Raw genomic sequence first — 26,273 nt, forward strand, 5'->3', positions numbered from 1 at the left:
TGACCATGATATCAATTCAATTCTTCTATTCAGAAGCCACCTGAGCTTGGGCCTGTCACTCAAGTTTTCTGAGCCACAGTTCCCTGACCACTCATCTTGCTTATTTTATAGGAGCTTTAGTTTCTTTACTGATAAAATTGGTGTGCTTTGTAATAATAACACCCATATGAGAATCAAATTAGTTAAACGTGGAAATACACATAATTGTAAATTATCATACCCAGTTTCTGGAACCGGGCTGATATTTTATTAGTGAATAGAAGAAGAAAAGTTTGTCCCATTGATGCTCAGTAATACAAAACATTTAAAGAATAAACTCAAAATCTTGGCTATAAGTAGAATTTTTTTAAATGTTATCCTTAAAATGTTTGAGTTTGTAAGTGAAAAGTCACATTAGGAATCAGCTTTGATTAAAACAAAGGAATAACTCTTATAGCAAGTAAACCATTAGTATGATAATAATCCATTGGATATATAATAAAGTTCAAATTCTCCAGCCAGGCTTTTACCTCTATCTATTGCTGCACAACCTACATCTCCTCAACTTTACTTTCTCATTTGTTTTGCAATTTAGATTGTAAGAGTGTGTTCAGTATGGTTTTATCTCTGCAGAAGGCTCTGGCAGTTCAAACTCACATGAGTTTGGGACTGTGATTCCTTCTTCTTCTTCTTCTTCTTTTTTTTTTTTTTTTCTATCCAGAGCCCAGATTGAGATGAGAAGCTTCTTCTTCGTCATCTTTCTCTGCTTCTGGGTAGATATTTCTATCCCTCCTTTTCACTGAGAGAGTAATTTTTTGAGGGTCAGGAGAGGATGAAATTCATTCTCATTCCCCATTTTGGGTAATTCCCAAAGGCTTTTTCCGTTCCAGGACGTCTTCCTGTTAAGCCACCTTGTATCCTTTTGTCGGGAGGGATCAGACAAGCGTTGTGTTTGTTCGAAAATCGGTTTATCCCAGTTACACTAGGGATTGTAATTATGCAATACAAATTAAGTACTTTATAAGCTGATTAAATGTGACTGAAAAAAAAAAAAGTAAAAGTGATCCTGTGGAAAAGTTTTCCTTTTGAAAATATTTGCTGAAGATAATGCACACATAATGTAGGCACATAGGTATGGATGAGACAACTTGAAAAGATTAGGAGAAAATAATCATTAAAACCTTAAAAGATTTAGTGCCCAGATTGTTTTACAATTATCTTTAAATCTAGACATCTTATTAAAGAAGATGAACCTGGCACTTATAAATGAGGCAATAGAGGTATAGTTTATGAAAGCAATAACATGTGAAACTCCAATCTGCGAATCATGTCAGGGGAAAAGCCTTATTCTAAGTCAAAAGATTAGCCTTTCACCTGAAATAAAAATTTTAGTTACATATAAATGATACTTTGTGATTCTTCTCTGTGACCAATATTCTCATTTGTCCAATTGCTACTGGATCGAATCAAATCCAGTATGATGGATTTTATTGTACTGTCTTAGGACAATACCTATCACAAACCCTGAATAATATAAAATGCATGCTTAAATTATTTTAACCCCAAAACCTACAGTTATAATCTATCTCTATTACGATTACTACTGCTAAAATTACTAATTGTTTAGTCACAATACTAAGATCTCCCTGGAACTTCAACCTACAGCATTACTTAAGAGCAGCACAATGCCCAAAAGAAATCTTTTCATTCCTGTCACCTGAGACCTTGGGGGAAAAAAATCCTTAGTCCACTTTCTATGCGCAAAGCTAGGGAATCTCTTTCCTAACAAAAGATTAACACATTTTCTGCAAGCAGATAACCGAATCACTAGAAACAAAGAAAAAGACCTGAAACAAAGTACTGCAGGGACAAAGAACAAGAAAGATCTTGTTACTTAAAAGAAAAATTCAGTAAACATGTCAACGTTTCTTGGAAGATTAGGGAAATTAACATTCTTAAAAGGTCTCTTACTCATTATTTATAAGTAGATGCAACACCTCATCTATATCTCCTTATCTCATACAGAAGAGCTAAGATTGGCAGAAATGGTTAGGTTCTCAATTTATTCACATTGGTTTAACTAGTTTTTCTAGATGCCACCTCGGGCTTTCCTTGGGACCCAGCTATCCAGGCCAATCAAGCCAGTTTGAAACAGCTGCATTTAGAACTCTCTGTTGACACAATAATCTGAGTCACATGTTAATTTCTGAAAGAATAAGTGAACCCATTACTTCCCAGATTTCACAGAAGCCACTTGCTTGGAGCAGACTACCATGACGAGCCAGTCTCAGGGAATCCACCAGCTTCTTCAGGCAGAAAAACGGGCCAAGGACAAGCTAGAGGAAGCCAAGAAGAGTAAGTCTCACTTGTGAGGGGTTTGTCACGAAATAAACGAAGCAGTGGAATGCAGGATAAGCGTAGACTTTTGGATTAGGCAGACCTTGTTTCAAACTGGTTTACTGTACTCCCTGTGAGACCTTCACCCATTCATTAAAATTACCCAGCTATATGTTCCTTATTTCTAGAGTACGGATGAAGTTTCCTCATTCAGATTCTTTTGAGAGGTCACGTGTTCATGGACATTAAGATTATAGAGATGTGGGCTTAAACCTTGGCTATGCCATGCCTCAGTTTTCTCAACATTGTTAAGAGATAGACAACTTCTGGATTTAATCTACTTATTAGTGAGTAAACCTGAGCAAATTACTTACTTTTGATAAGCATCAGTTTTCATTTCCATAAAATCAAAATAATAATAGCTCATTCTCAAACCTCTTGATAGCTTTTTAATATCTAATATTTTAAAATATTTTCATTTTATTCTCATTTTCTACCTCTCTTTTTATTTTTATTAATTTATTTTCAAGAGACGGGGGTCTCACTATGTTGTCCTGGCTGGACTCCAACTCCTGAACTCAAGAGATCCTGCTGCCTCAGCCTACTAAATAGCTGGGACTACAGGCACTTGTCACTGGACTCAGCTGTCTTTTCATTTGGTCATGCATTCATGTACTTACATATAGAATGTCCTCAATGAACTTCAACCCCTTTCCTATTCTCTTTGATACTCACAACAGCCAAATGAATAGGATATTAATATTATTCCCAATGTACGTAGAAATTGAGTCACTGATTTTTTCAAGGTTATATATTAAAAATAGAAAATATTATTCCGGGCACCATGCTCATTGCTTATCTTTATTCCTCACAACCTTTACTGAAAAAGCAAAAGTGATGCTTAGAGAAATTGTACAACTTGTCCAAGGTCACACAGAGGGTAAATGGTAGAGACAAGATTTAGATGAGCTGTAATTTCCAAGCCCAGATCTTAACCACTGCGCTTTACAAAATTTACACAATTTGTATAATAAAAAAATTAATATGTCTCAGACCTACAACTGGAATTCAGGTTCCCAAAGCCAAGACTTTTTTTTTTCACTATCCCATTTCATATCACCTCATTATTCAATCTACAATAATTTGCAGTGTCATTCGCTCTCCTTGTGATTGTGTGTCCTGCCTCTGCAATTAGATTCAGTCTGGCAAAACAGGGGCCATATTTTCAAAATGTTACTTATGTAACTCTTGGGATGAATGTAGTGATGGGATTGGAGTAGGTACTGAATTATTTAAATGTAATAAATGAAATGAAGGAATACATGGACAACATAAGAAAGTAAGTCCAGAATAAGGCAGGTACAGGAAGGTTTTCAACCACAGGTAAACTCATTTCCTTTTCTTAAGATAAATAGATTTCCTGAACATTCAGCAACATGGGCATCAACAACACAAAAGGAACGACTCCAGGTGGAGATGATAGAAGAGGAAAGGAAGAAGAAAGAGAGTGAAGGCAAACTTTACCTATTTCTCAATTTCTTTTTCTACAGCAAAGTGTGGAAATGGTTACAAGACGATATGAATGCAGAGTAATTTTACAGAAAACAAAGCAGTTCAGGACTGTGGTTGAAACAGCATAGAGAATTTTCTCTTTTTAAAAGTTTCAGGGTTTTCTTTCCTTCCCTTCCTCCCTTCCTCCCTTCCTCCCTTCCTCCCTTCCTCCCTTCCTCCCTTCCTCCCTTCCTCCTTTCTTCCTTCCTTCCTTCCTTCCTTCCTTCCTTCCTTCCTTCCTTCCTTCCTTCCTTCCTTCCTTCCTTCCTTTCTTTCTTTCTTTCTTTCTTTCTTTCTTTCTTTCTTTCTTTCTTTCTTTCTTTCTTTCCTTCTTTCTTTCTGCCTTTCTTTCTTTTCTTTTCTTTTTTTTTGAGACAGGGTCTGCTTCTGTTCCTAGGCTGGAATGCAGATGATCTGGGCTCCTTGCAACCTTCATCTCAGGCTAAAGCCATACCTCAGCCTATAGAGTAGCTGGGACCACAGATACACAGCACCACACCTGGCCAATTTTTGTATTTTTGTACAGATGGGGGTTTCACCATATTGCTTGGCTGGTCTCAAATTCCTGAGCTCAAGAGATCCACCTGCCTCTGCCTCCCAAATTACTGCGATTACAGGAGTGAGCTACCATGCCAGGCCTTTTAAAACACTTCTTTAACAATATTTAAAACTTTCAGAACAGAAGATCAGATAATTTAAAGATGTGATAGTTATGTTGCCTTTGCTTTCTTATTATGGAGGATACAAAATCAAATATTGAGTATAGATTAATCAATATTATTGTATGACCCAAATAATTTTTACCAACTATTTCTCCTTTTTTCAAGTCCTTAAAGAATAAAAGAATTGCTAAAAATGCAAGTTGTTTTGGGGTGGGAGCCACTAAGGGCAACCTGGCTTCAAATTTCAGAATAAAGATAAAAGTCCAATTTCTTTTCCTTTTCTCTAGTGAATATGCTGTCCTTGGGCAATCTTTCCTCAGAATTCAGTATTGAAAAGTACATATTGTCTTATTTCTATACAAAAATGTTCATTTCATTTGCCAGTAACTTAAAATACCTGCATACTTTTTTCTTAGCCTGCCATGTCTTTGTTCATGAATATTCAAGGGGATATTCAACCAGTAATAATAAATACCCAGGCTTTAAAGACATGCTGGAAAATATTTTGACTTTCAACAACTAACCTCTGCACTCAGTTTTATGGAGAATGTCAGCCTGTCCTCTTTGCCTCAGAAGCCACAGGCTTTGAGGTCAGTTTTAACTGGATAGAAACTGTTTTCTTAAAGCTATCAGCAGGTATTACAGTTTATAGTTACAACAGCTTACTCACATAAGCAATCTATGGCAAAATAGAAATATTACCTTATATACTAGGTATGTTATAATTTCCCTAATGTTTCAGTGGTTTTTGTTTCATTTGTTTATTTAATTCAGTAAGTGTTCATTGGGTATCTACTAATTCCAGGCCACTTTGACGTTTACACTGATGAATAAGACCTAGTTCTTCCTTAAAGAACTTCCCAGTGAGATAAATGCACAAATTACTATTTTAAAAAGGGAAAAGAGTCACGATGACAGGAGAGGTAAAGATAGTTATCATTTTAGTAAACCCATATACTTTTGCTTTATTTTTCCACAAAAAGATTCATTTGAAATTCTGACATATTAAGGCATAATGAGATTCAGAATGAGGACCAAGAAGTCACAATAGTGAACACCACTATTAGAAGGTCTATGGTCATTTTCTCTTTCTTAAATCTATTTGCAAGACTCTCAGAAACTTGGGCATAGAGAGCGAGAACAAGACTCTTGAGTGTATTATTTTTAAGAAAAAGAAAGAGAGGAAGAAGGAAGGGCAAGAAAGAGGGAAAGATAAAGAAAACAGCAATTCACATGTTAATAGTTTCAGGAAAATACAAGATTAATACGGTTATTTTTATATTATGCTGCAAAAATATTAATATATTCCATTAAGGAGAACTGCCTCAGATCCTGGTGCAATTACTACATAATACAGTATATGGTCTATGTGTTTTGCCTTTAGGGATACAGATAAGGGATTATGAACTTGATGTATCAGGAACTCTCTAGAAGGCCATGAGGTCTATAGAAATTGAATATGCACGTCTCTGCTCTCAAGACATACACCAGCTACTGAGAGAGATGAAATGTGACAGGGACGTGGGCAGGAATGTGGACAGGCTTCGGAAGTCAGACTGGGAAGTAGCAGAGTATAAAAGCATTGGCTTGAGTTGAAAACCAATGATTCTTAATGTCATTTAACATCTCCAAGTTTCAGATTTTCTTTCTGTAAATAAAAAAGAAGTTATAATACACGCAGACACACATACATATGAACAAGAGGTTGCAAGAATCAGAAAAATATGTGTAAGATAGTAAAGCAAAATACACACTAGAGTTATTTTTATTTTTAATATATGTCATGTATTTTTGTATGTTACTATAAGTAATAACAATAGAAGAAAGAAATAGACTAGAATGATCTCATTCCATTTGTTTTTACCCCTGCTGTAAGTTCTGGGTCTACTTTTCCTAAAACAAAGAAACTGGGACTGCTTCTGGTAGGATGACTAGAAATGTTCAGATATTTGTCTGTATTCACTGATTACAGGTTATATTTATTAGTTAAAGCTCTCACACATATTTATGTGCAAAATAGCCTTACTATTTTGGTTGAATTTAGATGAAATCACAGTAGTTTGCACTACTTTAAATTATCTTACCTAGATTCAATGCTCTTTACTTAATAAATTATTCATTAATCAAAACATAGAAGTGGGTGTGTTGGTCCAAGACAAGTTACCTAAACATCAGAGATCTGCCCTGGAGATCCAGGTTGGGGTATTGACCTGAAACTTCAATCAAAATTAGATTAGAAATTCAAAGTACCATTATCAACAGGAGGAATAGAGACTTGTGTTTCTCTGAAATATGTTGCATTTTTACTTTTAGTCATGACCTTTTTTAAGAGAAGTATTTACTTCACTTACACCCATTGCAAACTTTTAAAACTCTATAGCTCTGCATTAACATCGTTCTGAAATACTCAAATGCATGCAATTCAACATCACATAAAGAACTCATATTCCCAAATCATTTCTGAACATACATGGTAAACTCTCCTAGAAATAAACACTCAATTTATTTACTTTGGAAGCTGCAGAAAGTAGCATTTGTGCTTAACTAAAAATGACAAATTGCATTACAGGATAGAGATTGAAAGAAACAGCAAAAAAAAAAAAAAAAAAGGTAAATTTTCCAATCCGGAGATGAGAAAAATTGAACAAGCAGCTATAATAAAAATGTCTAAAAGCTGTAGACAATTGTAATGCAAGTGAAGAACACACTCGTCTAGCTTTCTCTAAAAATCGTATGGTCAGTGCTCATCCCCTACAGCTGCTCTGCCTGGGTGCCTCTCTAACGTCTGCTTCTTATTAGCTGTGTGACCTTGGGCGGGTTACCTCTTAACCTTGCTGTGCCTATTTCCTCAGCCTCAAAATGGAGATATTAACAGTACCTACCTCTTGGAGTTGTCACGATTAACTGAGTTAACACTTATGAAAGACTTAAAGCACCACTTGGCATATAGAAGTTGCCCAAGAAATTTTAGCTATTAATATTATTTTAATATCCAATAAAAAGAATTTCGTTGCAAAAACAGCAAAATAGTTAAGTCCTGGAGATTTCTTAAGCTGGTCCTCTATGAGGTCTTTCATTGAATTATACTTCGGTGCAAAATAAATACTTAAGAAAATATTTCTGCATTCTAGATAATACATCAGATAATACTATAATTCAGATTTATTTTTGTGGGTCTTTAGGATGCCAACCATCAATAATTTTTTAAAATCAGCAAATTTCCTATTTGCTTCCAAATATGCATATATTCTGAATTATTTATACAAGCACCTCGATTTAATAAATTCTTCACTATGCAAGTGGATGCTTTTGTTCATAAAGACAAGACTTTTAATAAACTAATAAAATAAAAGTTGTTGTATAAGAATTTCATGGCCTGTCTTGCATGTTTTGTAGGCCTGTAAATACTTCCTCTTCCTTTATAGTCCACAGACTAACAGGGTATTTGTAAGTGTATTGGGCTTTCATTTCTTCAAGTAGGTAATATTAAAATAATAACCACAGAGCATTTTCATCTATTAATAGGATTTGGTTATATTCAGTCCAGGAGCTACACAAAACTATTTATTGTATTTTTAACAAGGACAATACAAGTAGAAGAAAAGCAAAAGAAAATATCCAGGAAGTGGAGATCTGACAGGCAATAGATTTAGTGTAAGAGAAGCTCTAGCAGTGACAGTCACCAAAGGAGAGGTTGCCTCTTTGTTTTTCTGGTGACATTTCTTTCCCAATGTTTGTAGTAGCTGGGAAAAGTAAGAGCATTCTTTGAATCAGGTTGGTTTCATCTTAATATTGACAACCCCCTAAAGCCAAGAAGTTTTGTTTGGTTTGGTTTTGCTTTGTTTTCTGAGTGGTAGAATAGATCAAAAATTGTTATTACTAACAGAAATCTTCAAACATTACCAAAGTACCCTTTGTTTATACAGCAAATAAAAATGGCTTCTGAACTGTTTATGCATATTTTTGTCAGGTGGCACATTCATTTCAATATCTACTCTTTTCACCGCACTAGGGTATCTGGCTTTGGCTCCAATGCTCAACTAGCATTGTTTTCTCTATGCTCCTTGCTGATTCTCTGCATTTGTTTCCTAGAGATGCTGTAACAAACTACCATATACTAGGTGACTTTAAACAGAAATTGATTATCTCAGAGTTCTGGAGGCCAGAAGTCCAAACAGAAGGTTCCAGCAGGGTTGGATCTTTCTGGAGGAACTAAGGGAGAAACACCCATACCTCTTTCCTGGTCATTGTGGTAGCCAGTCATCCTTGGCACTCCTTGTTTTGCAGCTGCATCGTTTTAATCTGTATGTCCATTATTACATGGCCTTCCTCCCTGTGTGTCTGCTCTGACTCTATGCCTCTGTATTCAAATTTCCCTTATAAGAGAACCAATTATTGGATTTAGGACCCATCTTAATCCCTTATACCTCATTTTAACCTGATTACATCTGCAAAGACCCTATCTCCAAGTAAGGTCACATTTAGAGGTACCAGGAGTTAGGACTCCAACATATCTTTTCGGGGGGCACAATTAAACCCTCTAACTGTCAAATCCACTTGACCACCTTGAGCCCTTATTTTATTTTCTTTGTTCTGCTTTGTTGGTTAAAACTTCTCAAAGAAATTGCCTATATTCCCTGTGTCTACAATTTTTCATTCCATTTTCTATTGAACATTTCTTCGTATAACTCCACCAATAGCTCCTCTTGCCAAGATCACCAGTCTTGCTAAACCCAATGTTAATTCAATATCTCATTCACAATTAGATCCCTCTTTCATCTTTGAAACTCTTTCTTCATTTGACTTTGGAACACTACTCTTATGGTTGGCTTCCTATTGTCTTCTCAATCTCTAAAGTCGGGACCCCAATTTGGACCTATTCTCTTATATATCAGCAGATACTTCTGAGGTGGTCTCATCTAATCTCATGGCTTTACATACCAGCTTCATGTTGATGACTCCCAAACTTGATATTCCCAGCACTCGTTGCTTCCCTGATCTCTAAGTTCATGTAAACATCAGCCTTCTCAGCGTCACTATTGGATATTGAATAGGCATATCAACGAAATTGCAGTATTGACTCCATCCCCAAAATAAAATGCTGGTGTCATCATTGACTCGTACCTGTCTCTCATGCTCATGTATCAGCTCCACCTCCAAAATATATCTACCCTCTTCTTGCCAGCTCCACTACTACTTTACCATTTCCAGCAATTATTAACATTTGCCTGAAAAATTGCAACAAATTCCAAACTGATCTTTCTGCTTCTCCTTTACCCCACAGTGTATTTTCTATTTTCACCACACCAGCCAAAGAAATTTTTTTTTTTTTTTGAGACAGAGTCTCACTCTGTTCCCAGTGGCGTGATCTCGACTCACTGAACCTCTGTCTCCTGGGTTCAAGAGATTCTCCTGCCTCAGCCTCCCAAGTAGCTGGAACTACAGGCATGCACCACCATGCTCATCTAACTTTTGTATTTTTAGTAGAGACGGGGTTTCACCATGTTGGCCAGGATAGTCTTGATCCCTTGACCTCATGATCCACCTGCCTCGGCCTCCCAAAGTGCTGTGATTACAGGCATGAGCCACTATGCCCAGTCAAGAAATCCTTTTAAATCACAAGTAGTATTGTGTCACGCCTTGGCTAAGAACCCTTCATGAATTTAGTATTCCAAAGACCAAAATTCTTACCATGCCCTGTGAGATCAATATGACCTGGTCCTGCTACTATCTAATACCATCTCCTAACATTCAACCATCCTCTTCTCTTTGCTCCAGCCATGATGGTATTTTTGCTCTCCCTTCAGCATGGCAAACATCCTCCCACCTCAAGGCCTCTGCACTTGCTGTTCTCTCTGCCTGGAAGACTTCTCCCCTTCAGATATCTGCATGACTAGTTGCCTTATTCCTTTAGGCCTCTGTTCACATACTGTTTCATCTGAGAGGCCTGAGCTGTCTAAAGTAGAATCCACCACCATGTTTCTCTACCCCTTATTCTCCTTTCTTCTTCATCATCATCCCTGACATATTATATACTTATTGTCCATTTTCTATTTTTATCTCCCCAACTACATTCAGAACACAAACTCCATGAAACAAAAAGTTTGCAGCTTTCACTGCTATATCCATAGATCTACAATAGTGTGTGATGCATAATAGACATCTAGTAACATTGATTAAATATCTCTTATTTCAGTTCTCTGTGTCAGTTCTCTGTGTCATTTGATACTGCTGGCCATATCCTTCTTGGAATGTTCTCTTCTGTCTTTTGGTTTCTCCTACTTCTCTGACTACTACTTGCTCCTTCCAAGTTTCCTCCTCCTTTTTCTTGAAGGTTGAGTGTTAATATTCCCCCAAGTTGAGACTTTAGCCTTCTTTTCTCCTCATTCTGTATACTCTCCCTTGACTTCTGTCTAAATCCCATTGCTATAACCAGCACATAAACAGGCCCCAATGACTAACATGCAAATCTCTGTCCTCATTTCAGACCTTCCTCCTGCATCCCAATCTTGTCTGCCCAGCTGTCCTCTGCATACCTCCAATTAAATATCCTAGAGAAAGCTTCCAGAGGCTTCTCTAGTGACAGCCTAAGGACTTCTCCTCAAACTCATGCTTTACTCCTTACCTTCTTTTTTTTTCACTCCTTGCCTTTTTTTTTTTTTTTTTTAGCAAAAGGCCCCTAGGAATTGGACCTGTTTTCCTAATAATGATTTAAAATAATTAAATAACTACTTTTGTCAAGCATTTTATATACATTTTTAATAATCCCTCCAATAACTTTTTATAGTACATTATTAACTCTGTCTTATAGATGAGAAAACTCAGTAACCTGCTAAAAGTTACAAAGCTTCTAATGTTTTATTACAGTGATGCCTAGTGCATGATTCTGATTGCCTTAGACGATAAATGAAATCCTATCTTCTCCATCAGGAAGAGTCTAGAACAAATTTAGCAATCAACAGAATTAGGTTTATCTGTACCTCACGAACTTATCACCTCTGGGAACAGTCAGTTCACCTGGCCTGTCCTAATGAGAAGGCCAGGAAGATTCCATCTTCGAGCATTACCCTTTGTCTCCTACACAGAGTTCAGTGTGTAAAATTGCTGCCCAAAATTGATTTTCTTAATCCTTTTCCCACAAACCACCTGAAAATCAGTCCAAATGTCTTTTCTTCCCACTTTTGGTCACAGCAGCCATGTTTTTAATGCTCACAAAGAAATAAGTATAATTTCAGAATTGCCATATTCTTACACAGAGAGAGAAGCAAGTTAGAGGTTAGTATGAGTGGATTTGATGCATGCATTTTGCTTCACCTCTAACAGAACAGTGGGCTTTAGGCTCCAGTTTTTTTCCACTGGATTAAATCAGGTGGAGCATATGCAGGCTCTCACACAGCAGCAGCTGCTGAGTCTATCCAGAAAATTGCTGTGCCAGCAACGATTTCCCTGTGGCTCTCCCATTTAATTGAATGAGAACCAGCAGGTGACTGGTGCCATGACAAGGGAATCACAGACACACTCTGAGCCTGTCACCGTGTGATGGAGCTAATATACAGCCTCTTAGTGGAGTGCTGAATTCTGCTCAAGGGTAGGGCACACAGAGCCTTTCCTATGATTTTTTTTTTAATGTGCTAGAGAGGCATAACTTTAAAACCACTATTTTTAGATATTATGCAATTAAGATGGAGAGTAGTGAGGCATGTGATTTATTTTGTAAAATAATTATGTATCCTACAACCCATTATTACTAAACAAAAATCAATACATTAACATTCTGTATTTTTGTCCTGATGTAAATGACAAACAGATAGAAGAAAGCAGGTTGGAGATCAAGGAATAGTTTTTCCTACCAACATATCATTGATTTATTCTGTTCACAGAGAATCTCTGTGAATAACATACATGTAGTTGTCACAAAATGGTTACAACTATAGAGAATGAAGGAATCGGTATATACAAAATGGTAATGAGCATTAATTAAGATAAAGATAAGCATTGCTATTAATGTTCCATTAAGCCTCAAGCAACAGAAGAGCAGCAGTTTTCAGCAGACCTTGGATTTTAAAGAAAGTGTAGGCAGAGCGAAATGTCTGTCCTGAATGAGGACTTCCCAGTTCCATTCAAGGGTGGTAGACATTAAAAGAGACACATTTCAATACCTAACTCAGTGACTCTTTTTATTCCACATACATACAGTGACTAGTGAAGCAACTCAGAAGAGAAAGAAATTGAGAAATAATCTCTGTGCAAATGCTGCAAAGGTAGATACATACATAGGTAAATGGAAGACAAATAAAAGTTTACACTCGGATTTTCTTTCATGCTACCTGAGAACACATTTTTTTATAGTTCAAAGTCTTTACAATATAACAAATGGTTGACAGAAATTGTAAACAATACTTAAGAAACATTGTCAGAGGAAAAATCTATTAAATGGGCAAAAGAATACAGGTATTTTACTGAAATTGAAAGACAATAGATTCATAGAAAAAAAGAATTTTAATGTAGTTCAGAATTTCTTTAAAGTTTTAATGATCATGAAGCATTAAGTAGCTAAGCCCCAAGGTGGTGGGTGGAGAGAGCAAAGCACCAATTAATATTAGTCTATAACCACGCCCCCCCACCAAACTTACTCTTGTCAGAAAAAGTCATGTGCTCAGCTAATGATTGCCACAGCATTGTATTCGTCTAAAACTTTCATTTATGTTGTCTGCTAGCTTAAGGCTTACACCTTTGCTCTTAATAAAAGAAAAAAGGCTACTTAACTAAATCTCCTAATCATTAAAAACAATTGGTTTTATAGCCACTTTCAAGCAAGTTCCCCTCAGAGAAAGTTACAAAAAAAAAAAAAAAAAAATTGCTTTGATGTATTGTGAGGCTTAATCAGACATTGTAGAGTCAACAAATGGTAAGGAAAAATCCCAATAAACCGTTTTTAAAAATTGTAAGTTTAGTTTGATAGAGTCTGAGTTGCATGTTTGTAGCGATTTTGGAGATCTGCCAGTGTTAAATAGGATCCAGTTGGTGTGGACTGAAGGATTCTGGCAGCAAATCAAGACCGAAAATCTGACCAAATAATGTCTTTTTGAATAAGTGACAGCTAAAATCTGTTCTCTGGCATTACTGCTGTGAGTAAATGGGCAGATATTTTATTTAAACATGTAAGTGTGAAAAAAAAGTCGTCATTTACGTGCCCTGAAGAATCCAATAAAAAATAATAAAATTTTCAATATCTATTGTTTTTTAGTAAAGTTTGCCATTCTAGAAAAAATAATCAAAAAACAATGAGGAATGTATCTATTTTTAAAAAACTAAGTTTGCAGTTCCATATGCATATGTGTATAACATATATATACAGTTATTTATATATATCCTTGTTAATATATGTATATATATATAATTGTTAATTTTCAGGAAAAGGAAAGCGATTGAAGCAAGCCAAGGAGGAAGCAATGGTAGAAGTTGACCAGTACAGAATGCAGAGAGATAAGGAGTTTCGATTAATACAATCTAAGGTGAGTAAGAAAGTCAGCACTGGCCGGGCGCGGTGGCTCACTCCTGTAATCTCAGCACTTTGGGAAGCCGAGGCAGGCGGATCACAAGGTCAGGAGATAGAGACCATCCTAGCTAACACGGTGAAACCCCATCTCTACTAAAAAAATACAAAAATTTAGCCGGGCGTGGTGGCGGGTGCCTGTAGTCCCAGCTACTCGGGAGGCTGAGGCAGAAGAGTGGTGTGAACCTGGGAGGCGGAGCTTGCAGTGAGCCGAGATCGTGCCACTGCACCCCAGCCTGGGCGTCAGAGCAAGACTTCGTCTCAAAAACAAAAAAAAAGAGAAAGTCAGCACTGTTTCTTATACAGAATAGATAAGACGCATATTCATAAGGTGTAATATAGAATACTGAGAGAAAAAAATATGCTGCAATTGAGAAGATATAGTTCAACCAAGCTGAACATCAAGCTAAATCTTAAACATAATAATTACTGATTTTACGTTTTCACTTTCAACGCATTTTTAATTTCTCACACAAAGGGTCAATCAGTAGTTATTACATAATATATAGTATATGTTAAAAATCATATTCACAAATATACAAGTTGAATGGATTGCTTAAAGTCTCATTCCTACCACTGATTGTTGACTAACATATTTTAGTAAGCAAAAACTTGAGAGAACCTGTTTTTATATAAATATATATGTTTAGTTACATAAATAACATTTCCAAGATTTACAAATGACCAAAGTAGATATTGCTGCAAATTGCTGAAAAGCTTTCTGGTATTTCCTGATGTTTCCCTTTGCAACTGGCTGACTCATTCAATAAATCTTTCATTTAGAGATAAAGAAATGCTTTTTCCTACACTGGCATATTTTTAAATATCTGCAGCTTACTGTAAATCATAAATGCATGAAATCTTTGGAGCCTACACCTTCCTTTCCATGTTGCAACATGGGCTAAAAGAAAGTGCTAAACTCCATGTATCATAACTAAATTTTTTATGACATTTTATTTTGGCCTCAGTAAAAATATAAACAAAGCTCTGTGCAGAAGCCTGACATTTCAAATAAATTATTAGCAATTTGGAAATCTTCTTTATTTACAACTTTTATTTTAATGGTAATGGATAAGGAGTTCATGTAGGATCAGATAAATTGGACTACATAATAACAAAACCTTTTTTGTCAAATAAAAAATGTCCTTTCTAGGATTAAGTGGACCACTCAGCAAACACACAAATTTTTATCAGTGTTCAAAAATAAGAAATCCTAAAGTCCTAAGTTCATACAACCCTCCATGACTGGCCTTTGGCTATCTCTCTCACCACATTTTCTACCACCCTAGACTCTATTAGTTCTGTTCTATCCATATTGGTCTTTTGTTCTTCCTCCAACAGATAGAACATGCCCCTACCACAGGGCCTTTGCATGTACCATTCTCATGTCCTACATTTTTTTTCTTTAGATACATTCATCTTTCTCTGATCTCAATTCAATTGTTAGTGCCTCTTCCTGATCACTTTATCTAAAATTGTGTCTGTCATAAATACATATTGTAGTCCATTCTTTTTCCTCATAGCACTTAGCATTATCTGATATATTTTATATTTACTTTTTTTGCATATTGCCTATCTTTCCTTCTAGGGCTTTAAACACCAAAAGAATCATTTCTTGGTTTTGGTCTCTATTTTCCTAGACATTAGAACAGTGCCTGCCACACAGTAGACATGCAATAAATATTTGTTGAAAGAACGAATAATATTTTTTCTTTGATTTTCTTTCTTATTGATTCCTATCATAGCCATAATCTATTAGGACCTGAGAAAATAATCATCCTTAACATTCTCCAGCTTTGATTATCTTATATAGGATATTTCTGATATAATTATTTCCATTTTTTTAAGTAATAACAGAACTGATCACAATTTCAGAAAGTGCTGGTGTTAAATCTCTTCAAATATCATTTCCCCAGAGGAATCTTATCAGATATATATCTTGTTCTGGTTATTTGTTTTCTGCTTTAGTTCATAATTAAATAATTAAAACTCCTCATCGCTCTCATAATTAGCACTCCAAGCCAATTTCACAGTTATTTGATCAAAAGCTCACATAGAAAGGTCAGCATATTTAAGCCTTGGCTACTTCAAGCATATTGTAAAACCATTAGCACAGATCTTCTCTCCTTGGCGTGACCTCCATATGTCAGGCATATTGCTATTCCACTTAAATCTCATCCTCATTAACCCAGGGCAATTAAGAGGTCTGGGAGGAGACTCAAGAAACCAGCCTCCTGTCTGCTGTGGGTGTTGTATCTTGATGTTACTTTTTGTTGCTTTTTAGCTCTTGTTAATATATGTGATTTTTCAAGTTCCCTGACTTATCAACGGAAGCAGGTATCCCAATGTGGGCTGTACATTAGCAAATATTGTTTCATCAAAAATCTATTTATCCCTTCCTTAGTGCTACCCTATCTAAAGAAGATATTACATTGCTAAAAAGAAATCTGGACTATAGTAGAAAAATTAAATCTGTTGTTAATACAAGTAAAAGTCAGATAGATCATGAATCTAAATAGAAAATCTGAAAATGGGCCGGGCGCGGTGGCTCACGCCTGTAATCCCAGCACTTTGGGAGGCCGAGGTGGGCGGATCACGAGGTCAGGAGATCGAGACCATCCTAGCTAACACGGTAAAACCCCGTCTCTACCAAAAATACAAAAAATGAGCCGGGCGATGTGGTGGGTGCCTGTAGTCCCAGCTACTCGGGAGGCTGAGGCAGGAGAATGTTGTGAACCCGGGGGGCGGAGCTTGCAGTGAGCCGAGATCGTGGCACTGCACTCCAGCCTGGGAGACAGAGCGAGATTCCGTCTCAAAAAAAAAAAAAAAAATCTGAAAATGGTTGCCTTGGGCATACTGAAGACCTTTATATCTTTACTCTTTCTTCCTGAATTTATATCCCAAGAGCATTTTGTTTGCTGGAGACAGTCACAAATTGAGAGCATAAAATTGTTTTTCTTGTGACGATGGGACCTGAAGCTCTGCTTTACCTTAAACTGGAACATTTAAACAACTTATAAGGAAACGTATTGAATATTTAAAGATCTTCCATCACCATCAGTCATTATGGTGTAAAGCTATACATCAGTTTCAACACTGACATTCTGAAAATTAAAATGGAGAAGTCCTCACATGTCACTCTTAAACCTATCATGACATGTTACAGAATTATCGACTACTAACTTATACATTCTTCCAAACATTCAGGTAACAGGCTTCCACCAACATGAGCAACAGAACATAGGTAATGAGTTATATGTAATATCAAGAGATCTGATCATTCTACTCAATACGAATGTATATTGAGCATCTATTAAGTGTCAGATAGTGTTTAAGGCACTTATAATACATCAAGGAACATGATTCTTGCCTTTGTGCCACTTACCTTCATTCACTGAAACTCCTACATGGGTTAAATCAATACTTGGCCTGCAGATATCAAGATATGGAATTCTTCCCTAGGAAAACCATTTAAAATAGTATATGACTAGTCATTGTTATAGTACTGCATAGGAAACACTGCAGAAATTCAAATCACTGGTCATCAAATAAACTCAGAAACAATATTTTGTTTAATTATGCAGGATGAGACACAGCATTATGGGATATTACAAGGGTATTACAATGTTTCTGAAAATACAAAACAGATTGGAAAAATTTGAAAAGTACAAGTAGAGTAATCAGTGAAAATTATACTAGTAATCACTAACATGTACTGATTACTTGTTCAGAGTTAAACTTCTGTGCTAAGAGTCATCTTTATAAGTCTGTCTGGAAAATGATTAGGGTGTCTTGAAAAGCCACATTAAGAATTCAACTAATATTAACAGCTGTCATTTATTGCTGCACTGTCCAAAATGGTGACCACTTCACATGTAGCTACTAAGCACATGAAGTGTAGCTAGTCCCAATCAAGATGTGCTTTAAGTGTAAAATACATACCATATTCCAAAGACTTAGTATGAAATAAAAGAATGTAATAATTTTTATATTGATTGTATGTCAAAATATGAATATTATTAGGTTAAATATATTATTAAAATAACTGCACCTACTTCTTTTACACTTTTAATGTGGCTTCTAGAAAATTTATAATTATATATATATATATGAGCTGCCTTTGTGGCTCATATTACACTTTTGTTAGACACAACTGCTCTGCACACTTACCAATGAATCTGGTTTGCATTTTATAGTATCTTATCAAATGGGTGATATTATCCCTATTTAAAAAAATAGAGAACCTGAGATTGAGATTAACTTTTCCAAAGTCATTCGCAACAGTTACACTAAACCAACCCAAAGACAACTATTTTTAATACTGTTCCAAAGAAAAGTAGGTAATAGTTTCACAAGTTTGTTTTTTATTTTTTACCACTAGAAGACATTGAATTTAGACAATTTTTTTTAATTTAGTAGAATCCCACTTAAGACACTAAATTTAGAGGAAAAATTTTGAGCTTGGTAGAACCATTTCAATAAGTAGATCTCTTCTATTTTAAAATTTCTTCTTAGCAAGGGAAATTCGATCCATATGTTTCTGCTTCTTGTATACTCACTTATCAAAATGTTATTCTGGAAAAGTTATTTGATGTCTTAGAAGCTGTAACTTTTCAAAATTATTTTCTTTGAACTGAGAAGACCCCATTGCCTGGACTGTAAACAGAAAAGAACTCGAACCCAAGCACTTCAGTGGCATTTGATTTCAAGCCTAGGACTCAAAAAGATCATGCAGATTTTAGAATTTAGAATAGTCTAACCACCCTGAAGTAGAAGTCAATCATTACTGGAGTATCTTGGATTAAATTAAATGCATACTTTTCCTAAACACTCACAGAAGGAAAAAGCAAACAAACATAAAACAGTCTTCTTGTCTTTAAAATGCCATGTTTAAGAAAGGCTGAATTTACAAAGGAGATACATTAGGAGTTGATTTTTTGCTTTAGTAAAGGCTAACTTTCAAAGTGTTTCACTGCAGAATTCCTTTAAATTGTTAACTCCTCTGATGAAATTATATTTTGGTCAAATCATTCCTTGATAAAGAAGCTACATGGAAAGAGAAGATAATGGAAAATAATGGGAATCTCTGGCAATTAAAGAGCAATTAGAAAGATATATTAAAGTGTGTCTACAATTATGATGTAACTAAATGAACAAGCATATTCAATTTGAAAGAAATACAACTTACACTAAATTTTTCAAGATAATATCTATTACCCAAAGAAACACACTTCAGCAGCTGGGTGCTGTGACTCACGTCTGTAATTCCAGCACTTTGGGAGGCCAAGACAGGCAGATTATGAGGTCAGGAGTTTGAGAACAGCCTGGCCAACATAGTGAAACCCTGTCTCTACTAAAAATACAAAAATTAGCAGGGTGTGGTGGCACATGCCTGTAGTCCCAGCTACTTGCGAGGCTGAGGCGGGAGAATCGTTTGAACCTGGGAGGCGGAGGTTGCAGTGAGCCAATACCACGCTATTGCACTCCAGCCTGGGTGACACAGTAAGACTCTGTCTCAAAAAAAAAAAGAAAGAAAAGAAATACATTTGTGCACATAAAGGTTTCTTACAGGACACATTGTGAATGTCTTCCTGATAAAAACAAGACACAATTCAGATAATGTATTTTAAAAATAGAAAAACTAGTTATTCAGTCTTTAAAAACCAGCAAAAGTGGGTTTAATGGTGTCTTTCAACTATGTTTTCCAGACTTATAACTCGGAAGGTAAACAATAGGGAATATATGGGAACTAAATGGAAACGATTATAAATACATGAAAAATGTGATGGAAAAGAACTTCTGGGCACGGTTTAATGATTACAAATGTGTATTCAATTTGTAACATGTGGAGGTTGGTTAAAAGTGAAAGTAACCTGCTATGACCAGTTTCAATATTTTATGAAAGTTCATCCTTCCCACTCATAGCATTGGTGATCCTGTTGGTTCTCCGAAAAAAAATCTACAAAAATTGTGCATCATAGGACAATCATCAGTAAACAGGCTAGGACAAATTTAACTTGTAAAACAATTGTATTATGATATGAATTCTGTCTGTTTTGTTTTGGTAGATAATGGGCTCTCAGAGTAATCTCTCAGATGAAATAGAAGAACAAACATTAGGGAAGATACAAGAACTTAATGGACACTACAATAAACATATGGAAAGTGTGATGAACCAGCTCTTGAGTATGGTCTGTGACATGAAACCAGAAATCCATGTGAACTACAGAGCCACCAACTAAATGTACAACATAGTTTTCAAGAAAAAAAAAAAAAGGTGTGTGAGTGCCACCTGGTTGCTTATGGCTTCATGTTTTTATATTAAGAAATTTGAAATGCGAACCTTAAATTTACATTTACAGGAAATGTGACATAACTCATACATCAGCACTGAATTAAACAAAACAAAATACCACTGTTGCTATATCTTTTCTAGTAATAATTATGACCTTATCATTTAACTTGGAGTAAGTCAAGAATGCAGAAGAGTAACACTTGAAAGAAATACATGGTCATGACAGCTTTTTAGTGGGCGTGGGTTTTTTATTCCTTCTCCTTTTCATCGATTTAGAAAATGTACTCTTAATTGTGTTAAAAGGTAATTTGCTAAAAGATCATCTTTAAGCAAGATATAATTATGACTCTTCAACAGATCTAAAAATGAACATGTCAATGGTTTTATTTAATTCAGTAATCAATGAGGAAACCAGTAAAACAGAGAGACAGAGACAAAGAATGATGGGTCATATAGCCATTTTTCAACATAGATGGGTTTTAGAATCATTCTGTCTGTCTGATCTCAACTAAACAGATACTATTTTAAAAGAAAAAAGTAAATGATAAATAAGCTAGTAACAGATTTTGGAACTTTGAAAAAAATTAAAAAAAAAAAAAAAAGAAATACAAAGAAAACTCCCAGGGGATATATTAGGTTAGTGTACCACTAGCTTAGCCAAATTCTTGTTAAATACTAAGTACTTTGTTAGCAAAATGTATATATTATCTCAATCCTACTGTGTAAGCAGTACTAGTGTTCTTGTTTTACAAAATGAGAAGCAAAACAAAGGAACTTGCCTGGAGTTGTTTGTATAACAGTGGCAGCACTGGGCTTCGAACTGGGCAATGTGACTCCAATGTTCACACCCTTCGCTTCTTACCAAACTGCTTACCTGCACAGCTCCAGTATTTGCATTAGTAAGAAGCAAGGGTACTATAAAGTCTTTGATTTTCAAGTAATAGATGCAGACAAATTTTAATTCCAGTCTAAACAATAGTTAATTATTGTCACCAAACTAGTAATATAATCTTCAAATATATGAATCTCTGACTATATGTATAGTTTGGTAACAATAATTAACTTTTGTTTAGACTGGAATTAAAATCATAAACTGAAATGATTTTAATTGATCATTGTTTTAGATCAGTGGTCCCCAACCTTTTTAGAACAGGGACCCGTTTCATGGAAGACAATTTTTCCAAGGATGGAGGGGTAGCAGGGCAAGATAGTTTTGGGATGAAACCGTTCCACCTCAGATCATCAGGCATTAGATTCTCATAAGGAACATGCAACCTAAATCCCTCACATGTGCAGATCACAATAGGATTCGTACTCCTATGATAATCTAATGCCACTGCTGATTTGACAGGAGGCCAAGCTCAGGTGGTAATGCTTGCTCAACTACCACTGACCTTCTGCTGGGTGACCCAGTTCCTAACAGGCCACGGACAGATACCAGTCTGTGGCCCAGGCATTGGGGATCCCTGTTTTAGATTACTAGTATCATTGTTTCTTTTTAGGAGAAAAAGTTAAAATTTTATCACATATCTTAGTATCTCAGAAATAGTCAATTTTATATGCATGTTAGGTAAATGGAGGAAAATTTGAATTCTATTTGTTTCTCCATTTTCCCAACTTTTGGGGCAAGGAAAACCAAACCAGTTTATTGGTTTTACGAGATATAATTCCCCATTTATTAGAACGAAAACTGATTCCCAGTTAAAGAAGAGAAAGATATCAAACGTTCCTAGAAAAACTGGCTCCCATTTTTTGAGGGAGTGGAGGGAAAGGCATCAATTAAAGTTGTGTCTCCCTGACATTAGGACAGCATTGGAGGATTTCTACTCAACACAGACTTGGAGAATTCAATTTCTCTATCCTGCAGAGCTTAGATAAATAAAATAATGACTAAAATTGCACATTTGGAGAGTTATCATGTGAAAAGATAATTCCGAAAAACAAAGCATTGTGATTTGCCTTACATCGTAAGATGTAGTCTTCTGTCTTATCTCATGAAAACCATCAAGACGCCAGTTTTCTGGATGTGAAAGCTTGAATATGTTACATGGAGCACTCAAGTTAATAATAAATTCCTGAGCCTGCACAAAAGAAAGGATAATCTTTTAGGCCCTAAATACTGTAGAAACACATTAAAGTCAGTAGAGGATTTTTCTCAGAAGTAAAGTGGAGCCAGGCCTAGAAGCAAAAGATGAGACTTGGGTGTCAGCACACTGTACATCCAGTCCTGCCAGCACCACCAGCTTCCTATGTCCTACTGGCAACTCAGTCAACCTCTCTGGGCCTAAGATTCTTTTTTAGTGCTGTAATCCGTAAAATGGTGTTGAAATAAATGATCTCTGTAGGCCCTTTAACACTTATTTTTACATACTAAGATCAATTTTTCAAAAGCAGTATTTGTTACTTTCAGTTTTTTCATTCACTATTGTAGTATTTGTCAATTTCTCAACAATCTCACATCTATTCTAAACACTCTATTGTTAAGAGCATGTGCTGTTGCTGTCCCCAGTATCCTAGTTTCTATGTAGTTTGCATATTTTTACATTCAAATATGGTTTCACATCTTTGCCTAACTGAATGAGTCATTTTCCAAGAACTCTCACACCCTCACAGATGGTAGAGCTGCCAGGTTTTACTTTATTTACATATGAAAAGGTTTTATGTATTTCAGAGCTAGCTCACTTATCTATGAGAGCTTTCTCAGTCACACACAAAAAGCTGACTTTTTTGCACATGTACTTACATTAAAAGGCTTTTTCTGTTCCTGTAGATGTTTACACAGAAATAGAATAATGTTAGCATGTTTTTAATTGTTCTTTACCCTTGTTTTGATCCTTTGCACAATCAGAAACTACAAAATGAAAAATTATTCCATTCAGTTCTTACTCATTTCCATTGCACTCAAAAAACAAAACCATGCAATTTACAGGCTTGCAAAGGAATGCAGGGATTTTGGTTTTTATTCTTTATGTTAGCACACAAATACAAAGTCAGGAATTGTAATCAATGTATCACAGCCATTACTTTCTAGATGGATAGAGCTAGTAGAAGAGAGTTGGCCTGAGTGTGCAGAAAGCTGCCACCTTTGAAATATCCCAGCTAAGGCCATTCTAGGTCTTGCCAACCCCCAACATGTCAGAGTCCAGCCTAAATCAGCACAGCCACATTACCTGCCGCCAACCATGAATGTGGGCATGAGCAAAGAGGACGTCATATGAGCCACCCGGAACACTCATAGACTCATGAGCAATAATAAACATTTTAAGCCACTGAGTTTGAGGGTGATGCGTTATGAAGCAATAGCTAACTGCTATACCGATTGAATACTGCCTTGAAGAGGAGAGGGTGACCACCTGTCTTGAATGCTGCTTAGAGTTCAAGTAAAATAGGACAGAGATGTGACTGTTAGATTTACGTATGTGGAGGAGGAGTTTGAGGAGAGAAAGTGTGGTGAGAAAGCTAGAGATAGCAGTTATAGATAACTACAAAACTATAAAAATGATCAGAGAAATGGGGCTGCAGCTTGAGACAGATGTGTGTCAAGCATGTGTTTCTCGTCTGGACTAAGAAATGTTATCGCATATTCATACGCTGATTGAAATTCCTCTAGAGGAGAAAGAATTTCTATGAAGACTAGAGAGGGGAACTATTGCAGAAACAAAGTCCTTGAGAAGGCAGGAAGCCTAGAATTCAGATCCCAAGTAGAAGAATTGGCCTTCAACAGGAAGACGACCATGGGCGTGGATTGACATACCAGTAGGTATGTAGATCTAGTGGTAGGAAGATGAGAAAGTTCCTGACTATGTACTGCTATTTTCAAACTAAATTCAAGGAAAATGATCAGCTGGGAATGAGAACTAATTTTAGGGGACTTATCAAACAAGAGAAAGGGTAAAATGGTCATTTTAGAAAGTAAGAAGATTACTATGCTAGGGAGGTGTAATAGGATGATCAAGCAGCATTGTATGTCTAAATGAGGTTTACTGTCATACTTTTAAAATGAGATTAAGTCAGTAGTGTGTTTTTCTCTGGTTATGGTGAGTTGCTCAGCTGCAGGAAGAGAGTAGACAGGTAGTCTGATTTCACCTCTAAACTCATCATCAAAGACGTGAGATCAGCTCCCTTGTCCTGCATCTTTTAACTCTAAAGTTGAACTGAAATAATTCTTCTTGAAAGACTACTATGTCCCTAAACTTAAAGAAAAGAAAATTCTTGGAAATAAAGCACTTAAAAGAAAGATAGAAATCTAAGCATAGAGTTCATTACAAAAATAATGATTCCATTTTATCAACTTGAAGAAATATAATTGTGATAACTGCATGTTTCTCCTATTTCCTGTTCTTCCATCTCAGCTCTCTTGGGACTAATATTGGCAATGCAAGGAGTTACTAGTGTAGTGAGTTTGCTTACTTCCAAGAGTCACCTGAAAAAGCTACTTATCAATGACATAAATGACTGGAGGACTTTATGTCCCATGCAATGTTAATTATTCATTTACTCACTCATTCAGCCATAATTGTTGAATTATGTGATATCATACATTTGAGATTGGTAGTAGAAATACAGACATGGCTATTACCAAAAGTGACAAGTCCTGTATTCTTACTCCTACCACTTCCAGTGACCCAGCTCCTCAAGTCCAGTTTAAGATAAGGTACATTTTGAGTGAACTGAGGTTCTCTGTGTCATCAAATAAACTAAACTCCTGCAATAGGTATTGCAAACATAAAGAATATTTAATACTGTGTAGTTTAACACAGTAATTAAGATCACCATCCCTTAGACTAGACTATTTGGATTCATATATAAGTAGTAAATATAAATGTCTATAAAATGGTAATTATTATAATAGTTGAAAAAGAACTAAATCAAATAGGCTGATATAAAGACAAAATGAGTCTATGAAAGAAGGTTATGAGGTAGAGAATGCCAGAAAAATCACTGTAACTTCTTTTGCAGACAGTTTAAATAGACCATTATGAAATTCCCTTGTTTTTAAACTATAATAACTAAACTGTTTCTTCGTGTTCAGTTAAGTAGAATCCAATGGAACAGAAGTTTCACTGAGCTTGTTTTATCATGCTAGCACTTCCATTGAAAAAGTGTCTACAACTGTTAACTCGTTATCATTTTTATTAATGTGTAATCAATTAATAAGAACATATGTGTTCCACAGACAAACCCCAAAGATATTTAAATAGAGATACCAGTGAACATGAGAACCTTGCCAATATTCTGAAGACCTGTTTCCTAGTGGAATTCACAGTTTGTAGTCACAGTTCAGAAAGATGCTTTCCTAAGCAAAAATGTAAATATATCCAAACACTCCAAATAAAACCACAAGCACTGAATGTTATATACATTTACATCTACAAAGGAAGCAAGAAGCTTTTCATGGTGACAAACCAGAATCAGCAAGGTTTAATAGAGCTGTGATTTTGCTGATTGAAACTTGCATAGACCACTGCTCGTGAAAAGACTTTCAAAATTGTGTGTGACCACACAGAAAGAGGGACCATCAGGCAATGAATATAAAGCAACACAACACCAGCCATGAAATGAGTAAATGTGTCTAGTAAAAATGAACAAACACTACTCCTATTAAGTCAAGTTAAGGCCTTGCTAATAATGGTGAGAAAGTTGAAACAACAGTGTTAGCAGCAGCATTCAAAAATAAAATAATAATACTAAGGCTGATTTTTACAATATGCTAATTCCCTTTGCCTGAACTTTCCTTTCTTCCTTCTCTGCCTGACAAACCCTACTAGTTTTTTAAGGCAGGTGTGATGGTTAATATTGAGTGTCAACTTGACTGGATTGAGGGATACAAAGTATTGATCCTGGGTATGTCTGTACGGGTGTTGCCAAAAGAGATTACCATTTGAGTCAGTGG

General features: G+C 35.8%; 1 protein-coding gene across 1 annotated transcript; it reads left to right on the forward strand.

Annotated features, from left to right (window-relative positions):
- Positions 1 to 2,159: 2,159 nt before the first annotated feature.
- On the forward strand, positions 2,160 to 20,498 carry ATP6V1G3 (ATPase H+ transporting V1 subunit G3). The gene is made up of 3 exons (XM_050765406.1): positions 2,160 to 2,334; positions 13,944 to 14,044; positions 20,154 to 20,498. Exons 1-3 carry the CDS (start codon positions 2,253 to 2,255, stop codon positions 20,325 to 20,327), a joined length of 357 nt encoding a protein of 118 aa, XP_050621363.1. The 5' UTR covers positions 2,160 to 2,252; the 3' UTR covers positions 20,328 to 20,498.
- Positions 20,499 to 26,273: the final 5,775 nt, after the last annotated feature.

The sequence above is a fragment of the Macaca thibetana genome, chromosome 1 (assembly GCF_024542745.1).
Source record: "Macaca thibetana thibetana isolate TM-01 chromosome 1, ASM2454274v1, whole genome shotgun sequence".
NCBI classification, from domain to species: Eukaryota; Metazoa; Chordata; class Mammalia; order Primates; family Cercopithecidae; genus Macaca; species Macaca thibetana.